A 20,833-nucleotide genomic window follows, 5' to 3' on the forward strand; every position below is an offset into this window, starting at 1 on the left:
AACTCGCCTCATTTTCTTCCCGTTTTTGAAGTGGCGAATGCATTCCTGACTCATCGCACCGCGCCTTTCATGTGCGTTTCCTGATGTGATTCCTCGCACGTTTCTCTCTGCACTTCCCACGCATTTGCCTTGCTTCCATTTGAATTTCCTCTGCGTTCCGCCGGCGACTTCGTGTGTTCCACGCGTGGTTCCCGATCGGGTACCATACCAATACATTCGTTGAGCCTTGTGTTCCCTCATACATTCACTTTCGATCCCCGCTATGCGTTCCCCATTCATCCTGTGAACGCTCAATAAGCTGCCTGTTCCCACAGCGTCTCATATTTTATCTTGTCATGGAAGTATCTGAATTTTTAGAGGGTCCTCATCTAAATCGTCGAAATACTTCACAAATGGCCTAGCTGCGCGTTCTACGAGGCTTCTGTGCCGCTGTAGCGAGCACCGAAAGATCATCCTTGAGGGCGTGGAGGCGAAGAGGCTCATCCCACCCCCTGCGCACCTTCAAGCAAATTTGCGCGCAAGTTACCCCTGCACCTACGAGGAAGGGTCCAATCAAAAGAAAGAATAGACAACAGTGAATTTTTTGAAAGTCACTTTAATCATCAACTTGGAACAATCTTCAATCCAGTTTTGGCCCTCGATGTCAAGCAACAATACGCTCAGAGGGCTACAACTGGACGAGAATCCCTCTGTTAGAAGTATCTCGGTCACAGTTGTATCGTCCATTGATTCTCAATAACGGAAACAGAGACCCTCGAATAGTCATTGAATCTATTACAAAAAGAGCTAAGGCAGACATATTTGTGAACCACTATGATTTTATAGAAAATTCCCAGCTAACTAATGTTCTTCTAATGTTGAAATGACATCAAAATCCTTCAGTTAAAATAGTGAAAAGGAGAGTTCATGCAAACATATCTTGTGGAACAATCAAAACAAATTTTTTTCTTTAGTCAAGTGTCTTCACCATTTTGCGACAGATTGTACCTGCTCATCCGTACAAATATACCTCAATTATTAATATTAGTATATACCACACAAGTGAGTAGTGCTTTTCGCGCACGCTGATTGGCTAGCTCGGAGGTGATTAGCCAAGTACTATTCACCTCCGAGCATCGCACGGCGCGCGAATTTTTTTGTCTGACCATTTGTCGGTATATTGTCACAAATAAAGTTACTCTTTGGTCCGCTAGTTATTCACCTTGTGTGGTATATACTAAAACAATTATTCACCTCAGTGTCGGTGAAAGTGGTGGATATTTACCTTGCCGCTTCGCGGCTCGGTAAATATCCACCACTATTCACCTCCACTTCGGTGAATAATTGTTAAATATTAAAATACTGCGGACTACTACTTCAGGAGTATCTGTTTCTCATCATCCGATCAAAAAGATGATATAAACCAAAGGGATCACTTCATAGGCACGCTGGTTTATCATCAGCAGGAAACGTCACGTGATTAAGCAATCGGATTACTGAGTTTCCAGTTCGTCCAGCTGAGTACAAATGCTTCTTCAGGTGTTAACTTCAATGTTGATCTTGACATTGCTTGTACAACAGTTTTCTGGGAAGATGCTCAAGACACAAGGAAGCTCGAAAGAGCTGAGATATTTTGCTTTCCTGGCGTTCCAAGCGAAAATGACTATTAAGGGTCAGTCACCGGTCCTCAAATGAACACGTAGCGAGTCACTGTTCTTTGCTCTCATGTTACCGGAGATAAACGAAAATCAACTCTTAAATCCATAACATGTTCGTATCCCTAGGCACTGAATGAAGACCTAGAATGGCTGGACAGCAGTGCGGGGGTGGGGACACCTGCTACTGTTCTTGTAACGCAACCATTCTGTTAATTCTATTTCCACAAAATCAGCGAGGGCTATCTCGTGGAACTGCCCAGAAGGTACCTATTAAAGAACAACAATAGAAAAAAATTAAAAAATTAAAAAAAAAAGATTATTCAGTGTTAACATAGTACAGCCAAACCTTCATTACCAGAAAGAGATAAATATGACGCGTTTTTATTACTGACCCACACACAAGATATGTAGGCGCCAGGAGGTTTTCATTGCGCGCACCCCTGAAACTTACGAGTTACGTTATTAGAGCAACAAAATTATATAAACACTACCTCTACAGCACGGACAGTTAAAAGTCTGTACCTCTGGTATGCTACATCAATGTTAAAGACATGAACAAACCTTTCTCAGAGTACTAAAATATTCACGCAAAAATACACAGGAGTCTTACCATTCGTTTCTGCATTTCACTGCTTCTTTTCGGACTAATCTCTTTTTATCATCGACTGAGTCAGCTAACGCTCTACATACTTTGGTTTTGTAAGGGTACACCTGCCAGGTAACATTAGAAAATAGTCAAACACATATTAAGAGCTGATACGTCCAGGACCAGACCAGGAAGAAAAACAAACTCAAGAGAAACCTACCGCATGGTGAGGTAAAATTGTCATTGCTCCCAAACACTTGAGAGCTTCCATTCGAATTTTCTGAGAATGGGAGGAAAATAGAACTAAAATCACAAAAACAGCATGTACGTATTGCATATGGCAGGCTTACACGACGTTTCCTGCCAATTCAAAAGCATTTTTAGTAAGCTATCAGACCTGCCATTTCAAGTCCTGATGGTATAATTAGCTAACAGGTTAAGTCTCGTTCTACAAAAATCCATCCACTATAATTGGGTCTCCTGAGACTGAACCATTTTTCACAGCTGCTAAAAATCCTACTAACAGTAGTTGACAACAAGGTGTTGTGCTGCTTTTCTCTAATTTACGAAGGACAAATACATTTAAGGTCCATACTAATGAATTACCATTGATAGCTGAAACTTTGACAATCCCAGGAGCATGGGAACTAATGAAGTCACGTGACGTGTAATAATCTCAGGAGCATCCAGCACTAGTGAGTACAAGGTCTGTAATGTGGAGAGCCTCAAACTCTGTTCCTCACAGGACAAAGATTGAACCAATAGCGGCATCAACTGAGGCGGAAAAAAAGAAGACAGAGTTAATATGTTTTGATTGGACAAAGTGGTTTAAGTGATTGCTGTGATTCGGAAAATCAACTCTTTTCCAAGCCCCGAAACGACTCATCAAGCTAGTGATGTTACTTACATTTGGCAGCTCGGTGAGTAGAACCTGTTTTGGGATCCACTGCAGGAGATGAGACAGTGCACAAAGGTAATGATGCTTAACGTCTGCAGAGAGAAACACCGCAAGGAGTATAGATGAATGAACAGACTGGTTTGGACAGTACAATAACTAACACTCGTCCCTTTTGACTCTCTCCTTCTTCGGTCGCCAATATTCTTATCTCAACCTCGCCCTTAACTCCCATAACCTAACCCAACCCCACCGTCCATTCCTCAAAACCTCTATTTACAATGAGAAAAGCTCACAGAAATGGGCCAGTTCAAGAATCAGATTAAAAATATAGGACATCCTTTTAAATAAACCAATTATACAAAACTTTCGGTTAAAATGAACAAAATTGTTTTATATCTGTACACAGGGTAAGGTCGCCCACAACATAAACGTAAAATTTCTCAGGATAACTTCAACATATAAGTTGAATTCAGCCCTGCTGGGGTATATAGCCTACCTGGCTCTGCAGAGTGAAATTCTTGTATTAACTTGGGAGCAGTTTCCATGAAAAGCCGCTGACGGTACATCATCTGACAAGAACAAGAAGGAAACAGTTTTGAACCCTCACTCTGACAAATACATAATAAACACAAAAGCAACTATTATTATTATTATTATTATCATGCAACCTCCTTTCATTTTCAAATTCTTCCAAAATAGACTTAAACCACAAAGAGTTAAAGTAGATTACGAATCACAACTCACCCTGTAATTAACATGCATTTTAACACTCATGACTTCTTCATAATCCGCCATGATGATATAGAAACCATCTGCTGCGACACGGCCAACATATTTATCAACCAGCAAACTAAAAACCTACCAGAAAATTACATGTGAATACCGGTATTGCCACTGTAAGCTCTAGGGATTGTGGGTGGTCACACGTTCCGTCCCAACAATCGTCCTGCATTCTTGACCCTCCCCTCCCCTCCCTCCCTCCCTTCCTCCCTCTCTCCCTCCCACCGGACATTGTTAGTAACTTATGTTTTGAAATCTTTTCAGTTAGCATAATACTGAGTCGAGGATAATTCAACCATACCATTGGCAAAAAGCGACCCAAATTACCATTGCAGCATTAGCTAGTTAGGCACTGTACGTTTTCTTGCGTATTGCCTAACAAGAAAACAAGTTCAGTACGCTTGGGTGCAGGAGGAGTGTAATTTTGAAGTCAAACTATAATGCAAAAGGTCCGTCTTTCAGAGAGTAATGGGAATACGAAGGGACTACTTCCGATTGAGAAGGCTTCGTACGAAGACGAACATTTCCATCAAGTAACAATTAAATGACAGCCTAAAGGAGGGCCTTTTCTTAGTCTAAAGAGACATGGTATCCTTCAGTTTGTTACATTAATATTACCAACCAAAAATGTCACTTACCTTTTCAATAAATTTAGGTGCTAATGCGTGAGAGCGGATCACTACTGCTTTAGTCAACTGCAAGAAAAAAATCAGTACTAAAGATATAATCTTAGTTCTTGTTGTCTCCTTGTGTCCGTGGACTGTCGGAATAACACAGTGACAAACTAGTTTGTTTTATCAGCCAAGCAACCGTATACACTTAGAAAATGTTTGAAAGATTTTTGTTTTCAAAGCACATTTTATTTAGATATTAAACACACGCGACGTGATTGAAAAAAGATGAATTGCAAACTAAACACACACCCAAAGCCAAGTTACTGTGGCCCGTTTTAGTGAGTCCTCTTTGCCACTGACTTGCCATATTTTGCTCATCAAGTCGTTTACCAGTGAAGTTAACTCATCACCTATCAGACAAAAAAAAACATCATAAAACACAAGGAACTGGACAAACGGTTTTCACTAATGATGAAACTCTTGCTATCTTTGGTGTTGATCTGTACGAGAACTTACTAGCCTATTTACAAAAACTCGACCCGTATAATAGCAAAAAGACTAGTTGATGAAGAGCTGAATAATGCCTTCTAAAATTCAGAAAACAAAGAAAGCAAAGGACAACGTTTCCGAATAGAGTTTTTTTTTGGGATTTTGGAGAATCATCAAATCTGAGCGATTTAAGACAGACAAGACAGGCCGCAGAGCTGAGCAACATTGCGGCTCTCTCATGCAAATCTAACGTGGCACATGGTAAGAATATTGATCTTTCCCACACTCGTAAGTGCATCACTGCAGAAACACAAAAACAAGAAAGTCCACAACAACTGCCTACCTTCAGGCAACTTGTTAATTATCCCAGCCAGACACTGGGCCCCACTCTCTGCACTTCTGTCATGACCACAGTGACATGCTAAATACTGGAGCCTGGGGACTAGATCTGAATACCTTGGAATAACAACCTTACAACATTCACAAAGTTGTTAGTAAGTGTTTGAGCAAAGGTTCAAATGGCGCTAAGAGTTTCAAGTTGGGTCTTATAGCACAAAGCATCATAATCAAGGTCATCATCATTGTCATCATCGTCATTAATATTGTCATCATCATTACAAGATTGCAACAAGGTAATTTAAAGGTACATTACCTCTCGTCTTGCAGAGCATAAGGTGGCTGTTAACAATGATACCAGCTGAGTTTGTTGCCATGGTGATGTACTCTGAAAAAAGCCATAATGAACTGTTGTAATGTTCAAGCTTCCAACAAATTTGACAGACTGCATAAACCTTATCTTTAAAAATAAAGTTAAAGATTAAAATTTACCTCGAATGGTGAAAATGTTCTATCCATTATTGCTTTCCGATAGGGAGACTTTTCATCTAAATAAATTCCAGCAAAATCTTCCAGAAGGTCATGTGCTTCTCTGTAAGGAAAAAGGAATATGAGACAATACTTATAATAACGTCAACCTTTGTCAAATTCAATGGGAGAGGATGTCCAGAAATGTATTGTAGACTCCAAAACCTGTTGGCAAGAATTGCCAGTGCTCAAGTACCAGGCTATTCAAAAAGACTTTTTCATTACTTGCCACAAGATAAAAGGAATTAACACACACGCACACTTCATTTGTCTACAGATCAAACCTACTTGATATCTAAATTACTTGTGACAGTCCTGAGAATGGCACTAATTTTGTCCAAAACATCCTTGGACTTGATTCCACTAAGTATTTCCTTTGAATCTGCAATCGAGAAAGCAGAAACAAAAAACGGAAAAATTCAAGAACCCTTTATACATGGAGAATCATTGTTAAACCTGATAAACTATTACTAAAAGTTATCATTATCAGGAATTTCAAAGGTATTGCTACTAATCAAAGACAAGATGAATCTACAAATTTAGAAGAAAAGAACTGCAAATCACTTTTCCCACATCTGAATGGCAACGAGTTATTTGAAGATGGTAGACTTATTGCACACCTAAAACGAATCCTTTAAACAATGTCCCACTAAGCGATAAGTGCTCAGTTTTCCAGTCTATTTCCAAGCTATAGGTGTCCTCTTCAACCAAGAACATTTTAACCTTCCTGCATTGTTGATCACAAGGACATACCCTTTAAGGTGGATTTTAGTACGATCCTCATGATGTCAGGAATAAGAGATTGTTTGAAGTATGCAGCTGATGTAAATCCTTTTTGAAGTGATCCTGATATGACAAACAAGAATAGATGGAAATAAAATCTGGTGGAACACATCCCATGTTCCAGCACATTTTATAATTATAATAAGTCAAATAATAATTATTCTTACATTTTGATTGGTTCTTACTTATGATCCATTGAAGGACAAATGCATAGACATCATTAACATTTTTTAGTTTATTTATTATATAAAACAAGAAGATCCCTTGTTGCCATTTGCCTGTTCAGCAACACGTCAAAATATGGTAAGAACATCAGTGACACACTGAGCTATTGCCTCATGTGCCACTTTTGTGTTCTTACCACATTTTGACGTAATCTGTGATCTATTACTGAACAGATGTATGGCAACATGTGGCAACATGGAACAAATTATGTACATATTATAGCCTCAATAATGGCGTTAAACAGAATAATTCTTTGATAAAAAGATTCAAATATAGCAAAGCCAGATTATGATCAACATTGTCACAGAAAGTGCTCTTTGGACTTACACTGAAAAATGCTTTTAGCATAGAGTCTACTCAGAAGTCAGAAACTCCTAGAATCACCAAACATCACACAATCTAGATGCTTTAATGAGCTCTATGCTTTTTGGAACAGCTTTTATTATGGTCACAAAAGATTCATGAAAAGACTCAATGATATAGTTGCAGTATAGCCTTGTCAAACCTCCTACGCAGATATTATCTTAGCTTGTCATACAAAGGAGTACATGTCGAGCCAAAAGAACATCAGCAAAGGAGAATAACCCTTGTACAACATACCTTGAACAATATTCAGAATACACTGAAAAACACTCTTGATTTGGGTCTGCAAATCATCACAAACATCCTCTGATGAAAGAGAAAATCATCATGAACAACAACACCAAAATCCAAAAACAAAACTCCCTCTAAGCACTACAAATCAATTCTTAGGTCACTGTTTCCAAATTACATTGTTTAACACAACTAATGTTTGTATGATAACATTTTTCATTTCATGGCACCTCAGTTCACCAACAAACTATTGCACTAAAGTAAGGGAGATCATGCTTTGAGACATGCCAGCCCAGTGTCTGTGCAACACACTTTACTAGCTCACAGTGCCACCCTCCACCCTGACAGGTGTAAAAATGGGTATGGGGAAACTGTTTGTACAAGACTGTGACTAAGACTGGAATAATTAGATAACTGAAAGTCAAAAACTGCATGACTCTTACCATCACATAGATGCTGCACATGCTCAACAAGCCCAGGAATTACTTCATGAATGACTGACTCCTGAGTACACACAGCAGTGAGAGTACTAAGAACATACTGGTGACTGATGGGGGTGGTCTGGGGTTGTTTGCTGTCTGTGTCCATAGCTGACCCATCTTCTGTGAAGGAATTGTAAATATATGTCATTGGTTAATTATTCCACAGTTAAAAAATTCTAGGAAATTATTTCAGAAAAACCCTAATATGGGTGCTTAAAGCATAATTTCAACTATTATACAATCAACAACAATCAACAACAAATTAAGTCTAACCTGTTTTAAGGTGCATCTCTAAAGTTGGTAGCATAGTTGATATAATGATTTCAGGGTATTTGCTGGACAGCTGAGACAAAGCAGATGAGCTAATCTGGCTAAAAACAAGTAAAAATTTGATCAGAAAAGATCTCTAGTATAAATACATTTATCGCTGAAAATTTAAAACTTCAAATCTGAGTAAAAAGCAGAAGGAAAGTTGTCTTCAATGTTTGAGTTAACATGGCAAAGCTGCAGTGTTTTTTTCCATCAGGAAACCTGAAAATATCTGCAGAAAATCAACATTTAAAGGAATACCATTGCAGTGATATCCCGGTAGCTAACAATACCTTAGAGAAGCTTCCCTGCTACCAAGCACAATAAAAGTAACATGCTCAACTAGCAACTCCACCTAACAAGAGAAAGAAACACAAGCCAATCAGTCCCACCTTAGAAATGTTACTGGTAAATCCCTATGATTTCACATTTCTGCACATAATGATAACAGAAAGTGAAAGTCAGTTACAAGAGATATTTATTTTACATCATCACAGTTAGCAAATCATCAAATGAATACAGCATGACATTTCTGAAGAACAGGAAGTATAAAGCTAATATTATTAACAATACTACTTAAATTGTGTTGCCATTAAAGGACACAACACCTCAGTGTGGCAGATTGATTTAGCCCTTAGCTTTGATCTAGTTGAAAGGTCACCAGTTTGACATTCAGTTAACGTGGACTAAAACCACATTGTGATACTGTTGATCTACACTGTCTTTGAATGGATATCTTTTAATTCATTAACTTGCCTCCTTTTCAGTCAACAGTCCTTTTAATTCAACAAGGACCATAAAACATTCCACTGCTGTGGCACACAAAGACAAGTTAACATGGGATAAGAATGAAAATAAAGCAGTAGAAAGAGCCTCCTTGTACTTCAATACTGGGCTATCTAAGGAAAAATTTAAAAAAGCCAAAATTAAATTAAACTTATCTAACATAATTGCAATGCATTGAGGCTTCTGATAAGAAATATTAGTAATAGGTGAAAATAATTTTAAAATGGACTGAAGAACTTACTGACTCTCTGATAATCACACTTTTGATACCAAGCTAAGATTACTAATAATTCTTGTTACTGACTAGTATGAGACACATCTCTAAAGTTCAAGATTACTTCTGAAAATGTCTTGTTACATCAAGACCACTGCAATATTCCCAAGGTAATCAATGATTTTCCTCATTCTTGTTATCTGTCTTCCTGATAATTTCTTGATAATGTAAAGAAAATCTACATGATCACTTGAGCAGTAGACTTAGTTTTCCTAGTTATCAATCCATTGATTTCCAATCCAATCCATTGTTTGTGAAGTCGATCATTAACATGTCAGCTAAGGATAAAGTTTTTTGTAAGTAGCACAACATCCAGACATATTTTTACATCTCATACTTACTGTCAGCCTGTCTGTGAAATGTTTTGACAGCTTTCAGAAGGTTTGTGATTGTGCCAATAAAGATCTTTTTGTGGGAAATCTGAAATCATAATAGAAAATTAAACAACAACAACAACAACAAAAATTAAGTCTGTTTGGTTACAGAAAGAAAAAATAGTGCATGTTATCTAGGATATAGTTGAAGATAGGTCTAGCCGGGAGGTCTAGCACCATGGATGAATGCTTACAGCTGGATAGTGTGCCCTCTGATTGAGTTATTCAACATCCACTATTTTCCCTTCCATTTGATAAATAGCCTAGTGCTGACTGTACTTGACAGCTAAGATTTCTTTATCCCAGAGGAACTATAGTCACTGCAGGTGAGGCGTATGTTCAATGTTAGAAAACAGGCCTTGAATTTAATCAAATGCAAGACATGAAGGCAGTATCTCATTTACACTTACCTCAATGTCTTGTGTCAATTGCTCCAACAATGGCGGAAAGGTAGAGTCGATAATTCTCTGGCAAGCAGGTTCTGAAAATGCACAAAACATGAACTGAACATTAACCTTAAAAATGAGAAGAAAACAAGAAGAAAAACCATCAACTGAAAAAAAACCCTAGAACTAAAGAAACCATCAAACAGTTTGGTCATGAACTGGGAATGGATAGAGTTAGGGGTGAAATGATCTTCACTTCTCTGTTACTTCCACTTGTAGCACTTTGTTCTCTAAGTAATGGTAAAGTTAATTCAAAGCCCAGCTAGGAGAGCATTGCTACTTCTGCATCCTGGATTGAATGCTTACCCATAGTAGATAAGCCTGTGAACACAGACAGATTTCCGGCTTTTGTTTCACAGCATTTTTTAGCGGCGTGTGACAAAAGCTGGAAAATCTGTCTGTGTTCACAGGCTAGTAGTAGACACCCTCTTCCAAATATTGTTTGTTAGGCTGCACTGGCAGTTTACCATGACTCAGCTTTATTCCTGACCTTTTCTACTTGTCTTTTCAGAAGTGCCACAGCTGCAGCAGTGGCTCAAATTTGCATCACAAGGGAAGGAATTTAGTATCAAAATCTTTAACGCAGTGGGCGACCGGGAAAATGAGTAGTACCTGCTGCTAAAGCTGCTGCCTGGAGAATCCTTCCACAAGGCTTCATGAACTTATCATCAGTACCAGTAAAATGGCAACAATCTGGAAATAAAATTGACTCGCTGAATTTACTTGTTGAGGGAGCAAAAAAGCTGCAGTGGTAAAGGGGATTAATACTTTACCATACAGTGGAACCCCATTAATCAGGTCACCAACGAGCCACAAAAATCTGGCTGCATTATTACAGTGGCCATATTAAAAGGGTTCTTAAAATAAGAAAATGGCTGAGTGAGTTTTTGTTTGGACCAGAATAATGTGGCTGTTTTAATGAGGTGGCCATATTAACTTGGTGACCGTATACTACCAACATTCTCCTGTTGGTAGTCACTATTTTAGGGACCATTATTAAACAAATCTGTGTCTATAATATTGTAGCTGAAGAGAACTGTTATTAAACAAAACTTTGATGAACATATCAAATAAACATGATTACAACTGTCGACTTACAGTGATTGACATTTTGGCATTTCATTAACACTTAAAACTAACATCATTCTATCTCAGTTTCCTACAGTACATATCACAAATATGTAACTTTAATGTTATGATGACTTAATTACCTCTCTCAATGAATTGTAGAAAGTCGTCATATTTCTCCTTAGTAGTTTCCTTCGAATGGAACATGACACAAGAACATGAGTTACCGTCTGTACCAATAAAAGATAGTTTGGAGTTTACAGCACACAAATATGTATAGTTGTATACTAACAAGGTTTCATAATAAAACAAAGTAAAGTGAGAGGTAACGGGTTAGACTATACATGTAACTTGCATGAAATACACTCTGCTGCTGAATAGTCACGCTCAAAATGTCTACTAGGCAAGCTTATTTAAGGCACTTAAAATTGTTTAAAATCAGCCTGACTCACCTTGGTAGACCCACAGAGATTTCTTACAATGCTTGTCACTGCAGTGAGACAGGCTTCCTACAACATGATTGACAATATAATTATCTACCATAAAAAAAAATGATCTTGTTCAAGTCAATTTTTTTGAAATGATAACTCCTAGCTTCTGTAACTTGTTTACTTGTTTCAATTATGTTCTGATAGTGCTTATGGAAGTCCTCCTCTTGTTAACTTACGGGAGGTGAGATCTTCAGCTAGTTACCTAGTTTTCCCTGTGCTATATCACTACAACACCTTAACTTACCTCTAGCACAGAATTCACAGGATGAAAAACCTGAAAGGGCAAAATATATTTAAAATAAAAATGTGAAAAAATAGTACAGTATTCATTTACAAAAATTTACATTTCGAAAAGTGACAAAATCCCAATGCAAAGAGGTTCTCAGATTGCATTAGGCTCCGCACACACTAACCAATTGTTTTCTTAAGATAAGGTTAAAACTTACTGCACTCTTAATAGCTGTCCAAAGAGGCTCTAAATATTCAAATAAAAATCTGCTATCATACACATCCAAGCAGGCTGCCTATTGAAACAAAACAATAGTAAAAGCAAATTGCTATTTTCAGTTTAACAAAATTAATAGACTCCATGTTGCCATGGATCTGTTCAGCAACAGATCAGACATGATATTAAAATGTGGTAAGAACAAAAAGGTCTCCCCTCCATGCCACTTTTTTGTTCTCGCCACATTTTCACGTCTTTTGCAATTTATTACTGAACAGATGCATGCCAAGGTTTAATCTATCTGTTTTATATGATAAAGAAACAAAAACGAAATGTTTATGATGTCATCTATATGTCTGTCCTCTAATTTATCATAAATGAGAACCAAGCAATATATGAGAATAACTTGCCTGATCATATATTTAAGAAAAATTGATCATAATTTTCCTAAAAACTAAAATTGTATAATTTGGGTCAAAGAACAAAATGACTTACAAGGGTCAAAAGAGAATCAATTTTGGCATCGACAATATCTGATGACAGCTTTTCCATCAAAAGTGGAAGACAGAACTGTGGAATAATCAACAAAAAATCTCTGTTAACACAAGGAGTAACTGTCTGAGTAAAAAATCTCAAGTTCATAGTAGGGACCTCTTTATAAAAATTCTACAAATTATATTAAAATAAACAAGTAAATCACAGAGAATAATATAGTGTAGGTTTTAAGCATTTGGGGTTTAGCACAAACCTAATATGTACTATTATTTTGCTAACTATCATTCATTTCATCCTTTTAATGATGTAACAGTGCTGAAAATTTAATTTCTGTCAACAACAATTTTAGCATTAAATATGAAACTATTATCTCCGACAATTTAGTTCCTGATTTTCTCTATCCTCATTATATCTCTTCTTGACAAAACAATGATCATGATCATCTATTGTAGTGAGAAATGGGTTTTAATCCCTCTTAAGAATGAATGAAAGCTTGTCTTGTTATCAATACCTAATTATCATACCATGTTCAACTGCTTTCCAAAATATATACATTTGCCCTTTGTTTAAATTTCAATGTGAGATATTTACTGATTATTAATTAAATTGTTCATCCAACATCAACTCACAGGAGCAAACTGGTTTGTAGCGGCAAGACACTTCCGCAAACTTGACACCAGATCATCTTTCCTGATTCCATATGGATCATCTGCTGGCTAAAAGGAAAGATACATTGAAACAGAAAACTGAAGAATGGGGTGGCGAATAGACCTTATAATAAATAAAATAAGTATCCCATGGCAGTCAGGGTTCAGTCAGTCGGTCAGGCAGTCAGTCAGTCAGTCGGTCAGCTGGTCAGTCAGTCAGTTGGTCAGTTAGTCAGCCAGTTAGTCGGTCAGCTGGCCAGTCAGTCAGTTGGTCAGTCAGTTGTTCAGTCGGTTGGTCGGTCTGTCGGTCTGTCAGTTAGTCGGTAGGTCGGTCGGTCGGCTGGTCAGTTGGTTAATCAGTCAGTCAATCGTTAATCAGTCAGTCAGGCAGGCAGGCAGTCACACGACAGTTAGTTAGTCCACTACGTCACTGGTATAGCCCCAATGGATGAACAAGAACTAAAATTATACAACAATAGCCTGGCTGCAAACAATAGCAAGATTAAAAGGTCACCTACTGGAGTGAAATCAATGGGGAAGTAGCAAGATGTCACTTCAAACAGATCTTCAGCAAACAAATCTGAAAATGATAAAACAATTCAAATTTTCTAGCTAAAGCTAAAATGGAGATAAGTGATGTACATGTAGGGATGGAAGTTCTTTCTCAAGGTTCTCCAAATTGTATGGTAAACAATATTTTGCAAAATGCACTGTTCATATTGCCACTCATTGTACAAATATAAACTGTTTGAGACTCTTGATAAGTAAGTGGGAACAATCAGAAAAGACTCCATGGTTTTTATTTCACTCACCCACTTTTTTGATCATCTCCACCAATAGAGAGCCTAGAACATGCACAGGCTAGTAGCAACAGGGATTCAAGCCACCACAGAGAGTCATTGTAAACTGACTTTTAAGAAAAGTCTCTCTCACAGGTAACTGACAAATAGGGAAAGTCCTGATCCATGCATTTTGGCTTTAAAACGCTGTAACTCGCAAAGACTTTATTCATATCTAAAGAGATTTTCTAATGGCCCAAGAGCATGAGCTAACAGGTAAGCATAGATGGCACAAGAGAAAAACTTAATAAATCATAGGAACATGTATAATAATTTGGAAGGAAATGTGGATCAGAATTTGGAGAAAAATTGTAAGGAAGGACAGATTACCCTTACTAATTATCTTGGCCAAAAATCACTGCAAGAGGTGAATGAAACTGATGTCAAAAAACTTATACTAGGTAACAATGAGTTCCACATCTTACCTATTGAAAAGTTACTAATGATGACTCTGACTAGCTCAAAGACCAGAAGCAAGTTTTTTGGGTCCTACAAAAAAAAAACATCATTTCTGTACATTCGAAAAGGAAATTGTGTCCTGATCACATTTGAGCATAGTGTATAAGTTGTTAAAAATAATGCACCATTGTTGCACCAGCTAAATGTGTTAAATTGCACCTGTATTGCACCAGTAAATGCACCAGCTTGTCTACTGTTTCTCAAGGTTTATAGGGATTACCAATACTGCTGACAAGATCTAACCTTGAGTCACAGCATTTACATGTCAACAATACTGGACAAGATATCTCTAAGAAAGTTGGTCAATAGGCAGCTGACAGATGGGCATCAATATTTTTGGAGCTGTTACTTTTTTTCGCCTAAAACCCAGTTAATCTTTTAAGAAATGGTGTTCAAGGAACCCATACTTATGGTAGCTATTTTTATGTTGCAAAAAGCAAAACAAAACAAAACAAAACAAAACAAATAGAAATTGTGAATTTTTCTACTGACCTTTTCTCCATCAACAGCTTGAATGAAACCAAAAACAAAATCATTTCCAATTGTCTTCAAAGCTATAAAGAGCAGTAAAGTGTTTTAAAAACATGTCAGGCTCAGTTCAGACGTCTTGCTTCTGTCGTGCTGAACTAAATTGCAATTAGGTTTGACTGTAGCACAGCAGAAAAACAACTCTGATTCAGACGTCGTGCCAGAGTTGAACCAAATTCAGGATATACTGATGCCCTGTAACAATTCTTCTCCTAACTTCCCGTGAGAATGCAATCTCACCAAAATACATTAATATAATCTATGAATTTTGTTTAGCGCGGCAGAAGCACGACGTTTTAATCACCGCTGTGCCAGAGTCGTGTAGCACAACAGAGCTTGTCGAACTTAATTGCTTGCCGAACTTAATTCAAAAGTCTGATTTAGACGCTGTGCTTCTGCCGTGCTTTTGTCGAACTTAATTCCTGAATTTAGTTTGGCACGGCAAAAGCACGACGTCTAAACTGGGCCTAAACGACAAGAAATCATACACTTTCCCTTAAAACTGCCAGTGAAGTTTCAAGTAAAAACTTAGAACATTTTGTTTACCACTGCATTCATACAATGTAGCTAAGAAACTCCATAAATGGGTACTACAATGTAAGTACTGGTTGAGTTAATTAGGTTTTCTATATGTAAATGTACACATTGCTGCGATAAAATCTTCTGAACTGTACAACATCTTAAATTAGATTGTTTGAATTGAATTCTGATTTAATTTTTGGGGGCTAGGAAATTTAAGCGAGAGGGGTAAAGAATGCAAAATGATAAGCTCACCTGTTAGATATTTATTCAAAAGAACAGCAAACAAATTAAATGTGGTCAGTCTGCCTTCCTTCAGCAATGACTGGTTATTTAACAAATGAAAAAGTAACAGTTATAGCAGAGATCTGCCACAGTCAATAAAAAACTGATTGAAGATTGAAGAATTTAGTGACAGATCTATTATAGTGGGCAAACATTTATTACAATTCCCAAATATTTTTGGCAATTAACAACTGCATTGCTATTGCCAAGGCACTTATCACACTGAATTAACAGGAGGGAAGAGGGAGGGAGGGGAGGGGAACACTTGAAGATGTGCTCCCATGCAAAACAACACTCACAGTAAACGCCATGGCTGTGAAGGCTGCCAACATGTCTCAGTCTAAGAGCCACAGTCTAATCCTGGTGCACGCACATCACTGACTACCATGGAAATGCAGGAGCTCTTTATTAACTCCATTAATGCATTAAAATACACTGAATGCTAAATCCCTTTCCCCAAGCAGAACCCCTTAGGCTAGGTCCACAGAGAGTTTTAAATTCCCACTATTGAAATCATTGTTTAAATCCTGAATTGATCATAGTAATAAACTTGATAGCAAGTAACAGACATCCTGGATTTTCAGCAAATAAGAGAGCTTTAGGACTGGGTTTCTTTGACAGTGACAGTTTGTAAAGAGGTTCCCTGTAGGATGGTATGACAGATGCTTTATATTCCCACAATCTCAAAAATAAGCCCCGCAAAAAAAAAAAATTAATAGAACTGAGGACTTACATGTATTATCAGAATTTTAAAGCATACATGTACGTGTAGGCCTTTGTAAAGATTACCTGTGCATGAACTTCCTTGAATACAGTCTGAATAAGTTTCACACAGTCTGTGTCTTGGACATTTTGATTTGTCACCTGCAAGGTACAATGTATGTCTCTGTAAGAACCCTCAATCTCTGTAAATGTGGTCCAGGGCTCGAAATTGCAACCCACTGGTTGCCAATGCGACCAAAAATTGAGCACTGGCAACTAAACTTTCAGAACTGGTTGCCAGCTGACGACATGATCGCGTTTCGTCCGATAACTAAAGAAAACCAGGACACAACTTTTGTTTTTAAATTTTTATATTAGGAAATCAATCGGATCTAGTAGCTAGTATACAATTCACCTTTCTGTCCCCAGTAAAATAATGCTGAATATTACAAGAGAATCGAAAAATATTTAATGTATTTCGATACGTCAATACTGCCTTCATGGCGTGCCGTGTTGTTTCAGCAGCTTCTTCCGAAACGGGGATCGCAAGTGCACTTCAACACCATGTGCTTTTCATTTGCCACGAAAATGGTGGCAGATACATACGAATCAGTTGAAGGAATTACGTGCGCTTTTACGTGCGGGGTATTAAGATCCAGCCAAAACGTTAATCCAAACTTTGAATCCTTCATCAGTTGTTGATATAGGAAAAGTGGATTTCACCAAACTGTCGGCAGCGAAAAGGCGTTGAGGAAAGCAAGTCGAAAATAAAGAATGGCATTTCAAAGAAGTAGCAAAGCGAAAATACGCAAGGACCCGTGTTTGTCTCACAATGAAAACCACGGACTTAAAATGTTTTATGCTTCGCTTCATTTAAAATAACTATGGAGACAACCATCACCTTCCGACCAGAGACATATCATCTGAGAACAACGGTAGCTTTATAACTAAGTGTTACTCGAGTTGTTTCTTATTGTTTTCGCTCTTCAATTGTGACTTTTCTTGCATGCAAAGTAATGTATAAAATCATGTTCTTGTGTGAGTTATATATAAAATAAGTTGGCGACCAAAATTTACGATCTGGGGACCAAAATTTTTCTGTTAGTCGCAACTGGCTCCTGAACGACAAAGTTAATTTCGAGCCCTGTGGTCTCAGTACAACCAATTCAGATTAACATTTAAAGTCGTTCTCTGTTAATTGAGATTCTTTCTGATGTTAAAAGTGATTTTAAAATAAATGTTTAGGCAAGTCTGACTTGCCTTCTCCTTGAATTTGAGAAAATAAAAGTCAACTTGGCAGGCTGATTTTTTTGCTTTGTCAGATAAGGAAATATCATCAGTCTACCATATTGACTTCTATTTTCTCAATTCCTGAAGGCTTGTCAAACTTCCTGAACATCAATTTCGAAATTAATTTCAACCTGAAAAAAGAGAACAACTGTTAATTCCAGAGATGATACAGTCAGATTAACATATTTCGAAAATAAATCCAACATTCTCATACCAAAGCAAGAATACCAAACAAAGCATGAGGAATAATGGTGTAATGATCCTTGAGTCTGTCACACAGAAATTCACAAAACAAAGTCACTGAAAAGAGAAACAAATGACAAAATCTGTTAAGGCTTGGCATTATTTTAAATCAATTTGCAGGTTATCTTATAACAACCAAGTGCTGGTAGCAAAGACATACACAATATAAACAACTACAGTCAAACTTCCTGAGTCAACTTAACGGTAAATCTTATGTATGATAGAGAGAGTTTCATTGTAAATATAGATTTCTAAAAAATGTTTTCTGAAGTAGGCAAAAGCTTCCTGGATAATTCCACTCATACTGAAAAAAACAGCTGATGCACACAGGCCAGAAAATGTTTTTGACCCACTCAGGACAGTCTGGAAAAAGCTCTCCAGTCCCAGACGTTATACACAGTATAATTTATATTGGTAAATTATCCCCATTTCTAGCTGCTTTGGGTGTGCAGTTGTTATTCTTCTGGAAATCAATGATGGATCTAAAGAGAGGGACCCAAGGAGACCTGGAAAATTGCACATTTTTCCCTCTAATGGGACATGACAGGGCTGGTTTCACTCCACTCCTTGTTTTAAGCCAGAAAGGGGCCATCTCCACTCCCCAATCCTTGCTTCTACAATCATTGGATCTGCCAAATGCAGCATCATTATTTATTTTTTTCTATATTTCTGTCACATGTCTAATGGAAAATGTACTGATCTTTTATTGAGGTAATGAAATACAAACTTAATATAAATATATGGACTTAAAATGTTGACTTGAAAAGAAAGGGCCACTCTAATTTATATCTGCAGACCACCTCCCTATTGTAATTGAGGCTTTGGGTATCCAATGAAGATTGTGTGTGTGTGTGGGGGGGGGGGGGTGGCTTGTAATGATATTGGTAATCCCTGTGGTTAACGGAGAAACCCCTCAATGGGGGAAGGGGGAGGGGGGAGGGGGAGGGGAAAGGGGGAGGGGGAGGGGGAGGGGGAGGGGGAGGGGGAGGGGGAGGGGGAGGGGGAGGGGAAAGGGGGAGGGGGAGGGGGAGGGGGAGGGGGAGGGGGAAAGGGGGGAGGGAGGAGGGGTGGGGATATAAAAATGGACTGGTTCAAAGTAGAAAACTTCTTCAAAGTACAACCTTCCTTTTCCTGGAATGGAACCCCAACCAGACGATGCAAGACATCAGACAATAAGCGGACCCCGTGACATCTCTTATCTACATCACTGCTTGTCAGCTGTGGCCTATCAAAATGAAAATAAGAATTAAAAACTAAACACCTCTTGGGTGGGGGGTAGATTCGTGTCTTTATCCCTCATGTCCATGATTTGTGCAAGATGACGACATCACGACCAAATGTTCGAGAAAAAGCAGGGGAGAGTGAACAGGCAAGAACGATCTGTCTGTCTCATGGAAAAAATCTCTGCAACTTAGCTTGAAAGATTACATAACCAGTCAAAGGGTCAAAACAATGATCACAGACTCACCCCAGCTCTTCCACAAATGTAACCAGATCAAGGCTTCCAGAGCGTACGTCTGCAAGAAATATTATTGCCTCTTTTAGATAAACGGAATTCAAACAAAACGATTTTCGAAAATAGCTGACCTTTAACGATCCGAGAAAGCTGTTGTTCATTGCTTTCTTCTAAACCTTCCTTCCCTCCGCCGGCCGCCATTTTGAAAATGTGGCCACGTGCCCAAATGCGAGGTGACTGGGGCGAAAATACTACCTTGTAGGTAGGTACGCAACGCATATAAAAACAGGTGGCGAAGCCCGATAACTCGAACCTCTAATAACTCGAACATTTTGATGACTAGAACTGAAGGGTAATTTTGTTTGAATTTCCTTGACTCTTGTACAGAATATTAACCCTTGAACAATCAAAAATTTCGACAACTAGAACTAAATTCAGTATCCTTTGAGAGCCCATAAATCCACTCTTCCTTATCATGGTACACGAAAGCTTCCCCATCACTGTTGAATCTGCCCTACAGTCAAATTTGATATTATATCTGTTGGTCCTATTTATTGCCTGACTTTTAGCGTGGCTTAATTGTGGGGTGGCTCGATCGTAATCCGGGCGAGGAGTACAGTGTTATGGTTTTCCGATAAGGTTTGCGGGAACATAGTAAGCTCTAAGAGTACTGGTTAAAATTAATTAACACCCAATATTTTCCGTTTGGAGTTGTTTGTTTTGTCTTTTTGTTTTAGATTTTAGACTTTCATTTTGTTTTTCCTGTGTATTTTTTGCTTATGCCACTCTCGATAACTCACAGGAGCTGAGCGTGATACAGCCTGCGAACGCAGACGTATTTCCGGCTGTCGCATGGTTCCATCGGCGGAACCAAGCAACAGCCGGAAATACGTCTGTCTTCCTAGGCTAAGCGCGATCTTAAAATGCAAGTGAATATATGAAATACTTCATATTTGAACTGAGGAGAACGATGCAAAGACATTCTTGCCCTTGCATTACGTGTTCAAGTTATGAGGAACCTACTGGAACTATCTTTTCACGGACTGATGTAATTTTGCCCCATGGACATCAGCACAGAACGGACAGAACTTTTGTGCTTTTTGAATTGCTCGGGTGTTTTTCCGAAATCTTCAACTGGGATACACGCACGATAAATGCCCGCTTTCCAACCAAAATCTGAGGGATTTATAGTTAAGTTGTAAATACCCAGGGTTCGTGGTTTGGT

At 38.1% G+C, this 20,833-nt stretch overlaps 1 protein-coding gene across 2 annotated transcripts; it reads right to left on the reverse strand.

Moving 5' to 3' along the window:
* Window positions 1-577: 577 nt before the first annotated feature.
* Window positions 578-20,122, reverse strand: LOC145478323 (MMS19 nucleotide excision repair protein homolog). 2 transcript variants are annotated; one of them, XM_081456302.1, is made up of 37 exons: window positions 19,740-20,122; window positions 19,621-19,669; window positions 19,274-19,377; window positions 18,124-18,209; window positions 16,707-16,781; window positions 15,888-15,957; window positions 15,078-15,139; window positions 14,552-14,615; window positions 13,806-13,867; window positions 13,270-13,356; window positions 12,641-12,715; window positions 12,147-12,224; window positions 11,945-11,974; window positions 11,662-11,718; window positions 11,353-11,401; window positions 10,754-10,834; window positions 10,106-10,176; window positions 9,663-9,741; window positions 9,018-9,160; window positions 8,555-8,616; window positions 8,226-8,323; window positions 7,914-8,069; window positions 7,477-7,545; window positions 6,622-6,714; window positions 6,157-6,250; window positions 5,833-5,932; window positions 5,657-5,728; window positions 5,348-5,474; window positions 4,825-4,925; window positions 4,540-4,596; window positions 3,866-3,979; window positions 3,618-3,690; window positions 3,131-3,213; window positions 2,830-2,997; window positions 2,444-2,503; window positions 2,248-2,348; window positions 578-1,904 (listed from the first exon to the last, which is right to left on the reverse strand). In XM_081456302.1, exons 1-37 carry the CDS (start codon window positions 19,885-19,887, stop codon window positions 1,877-1,879), a joined length of 3,126 nt encoding a protein of 1,041 aa, XP_081312428.1. In that variant the 5' UTR covers window positions 19,888-20,122; the 3' UTR covers window positions 578-1,876. The 2 variants fall into 2 exon arrangements, with proteins under 2 accessions (XP_081312428.1, XP_081312427.1); XM_081456301.1 differs by having other exon boundaries at window positions 7,914-8,072; window positions 19,740-20,121.
* Between the last annotated feature and the right edge of the window lie 711 nt (window positions 20,123-20,833).

Source organism: Orbicella franksi, chromosome 2 (genome assembly GCF_964199315.1).
Source record: "Orbicella franksi chromosome 2, jaOrbFran1.1, whole genome shotgun sequence".
Classification (NCBI taxonomy): domain Eukaryota; kingdom Metazoa; phylum Cnidaria; class Anthozoa; order Scleractinia; family Merulinidae; genus Orbicella; species Orbicella franksi.

Bases quoted from the DNA above. Each gene is read 5' to 3' on its own strand.
- LOC145478323 (XM_081456301.1), bottom strand. From the start codon at position 19,887: ATGCGTTGCGTACCTACCTACAAGGTAGTATTTTCGCCCCAGTCACCT. The intron at 15,958-16,706 runs GTAATCTTTACA...TTAAATAACCAG, and splicing joins TCAAGGAAGTTCATGCACAG to TCATTGCTGAAGGAAGGCAG. The intron at 9,161-9,662 runs GTAAGTATGAGA...ATTTTTCCTTAG, and splicing joins ATTTCACAGACAGGCTGACA to ATAGCCCAGTATTGAAGTAC.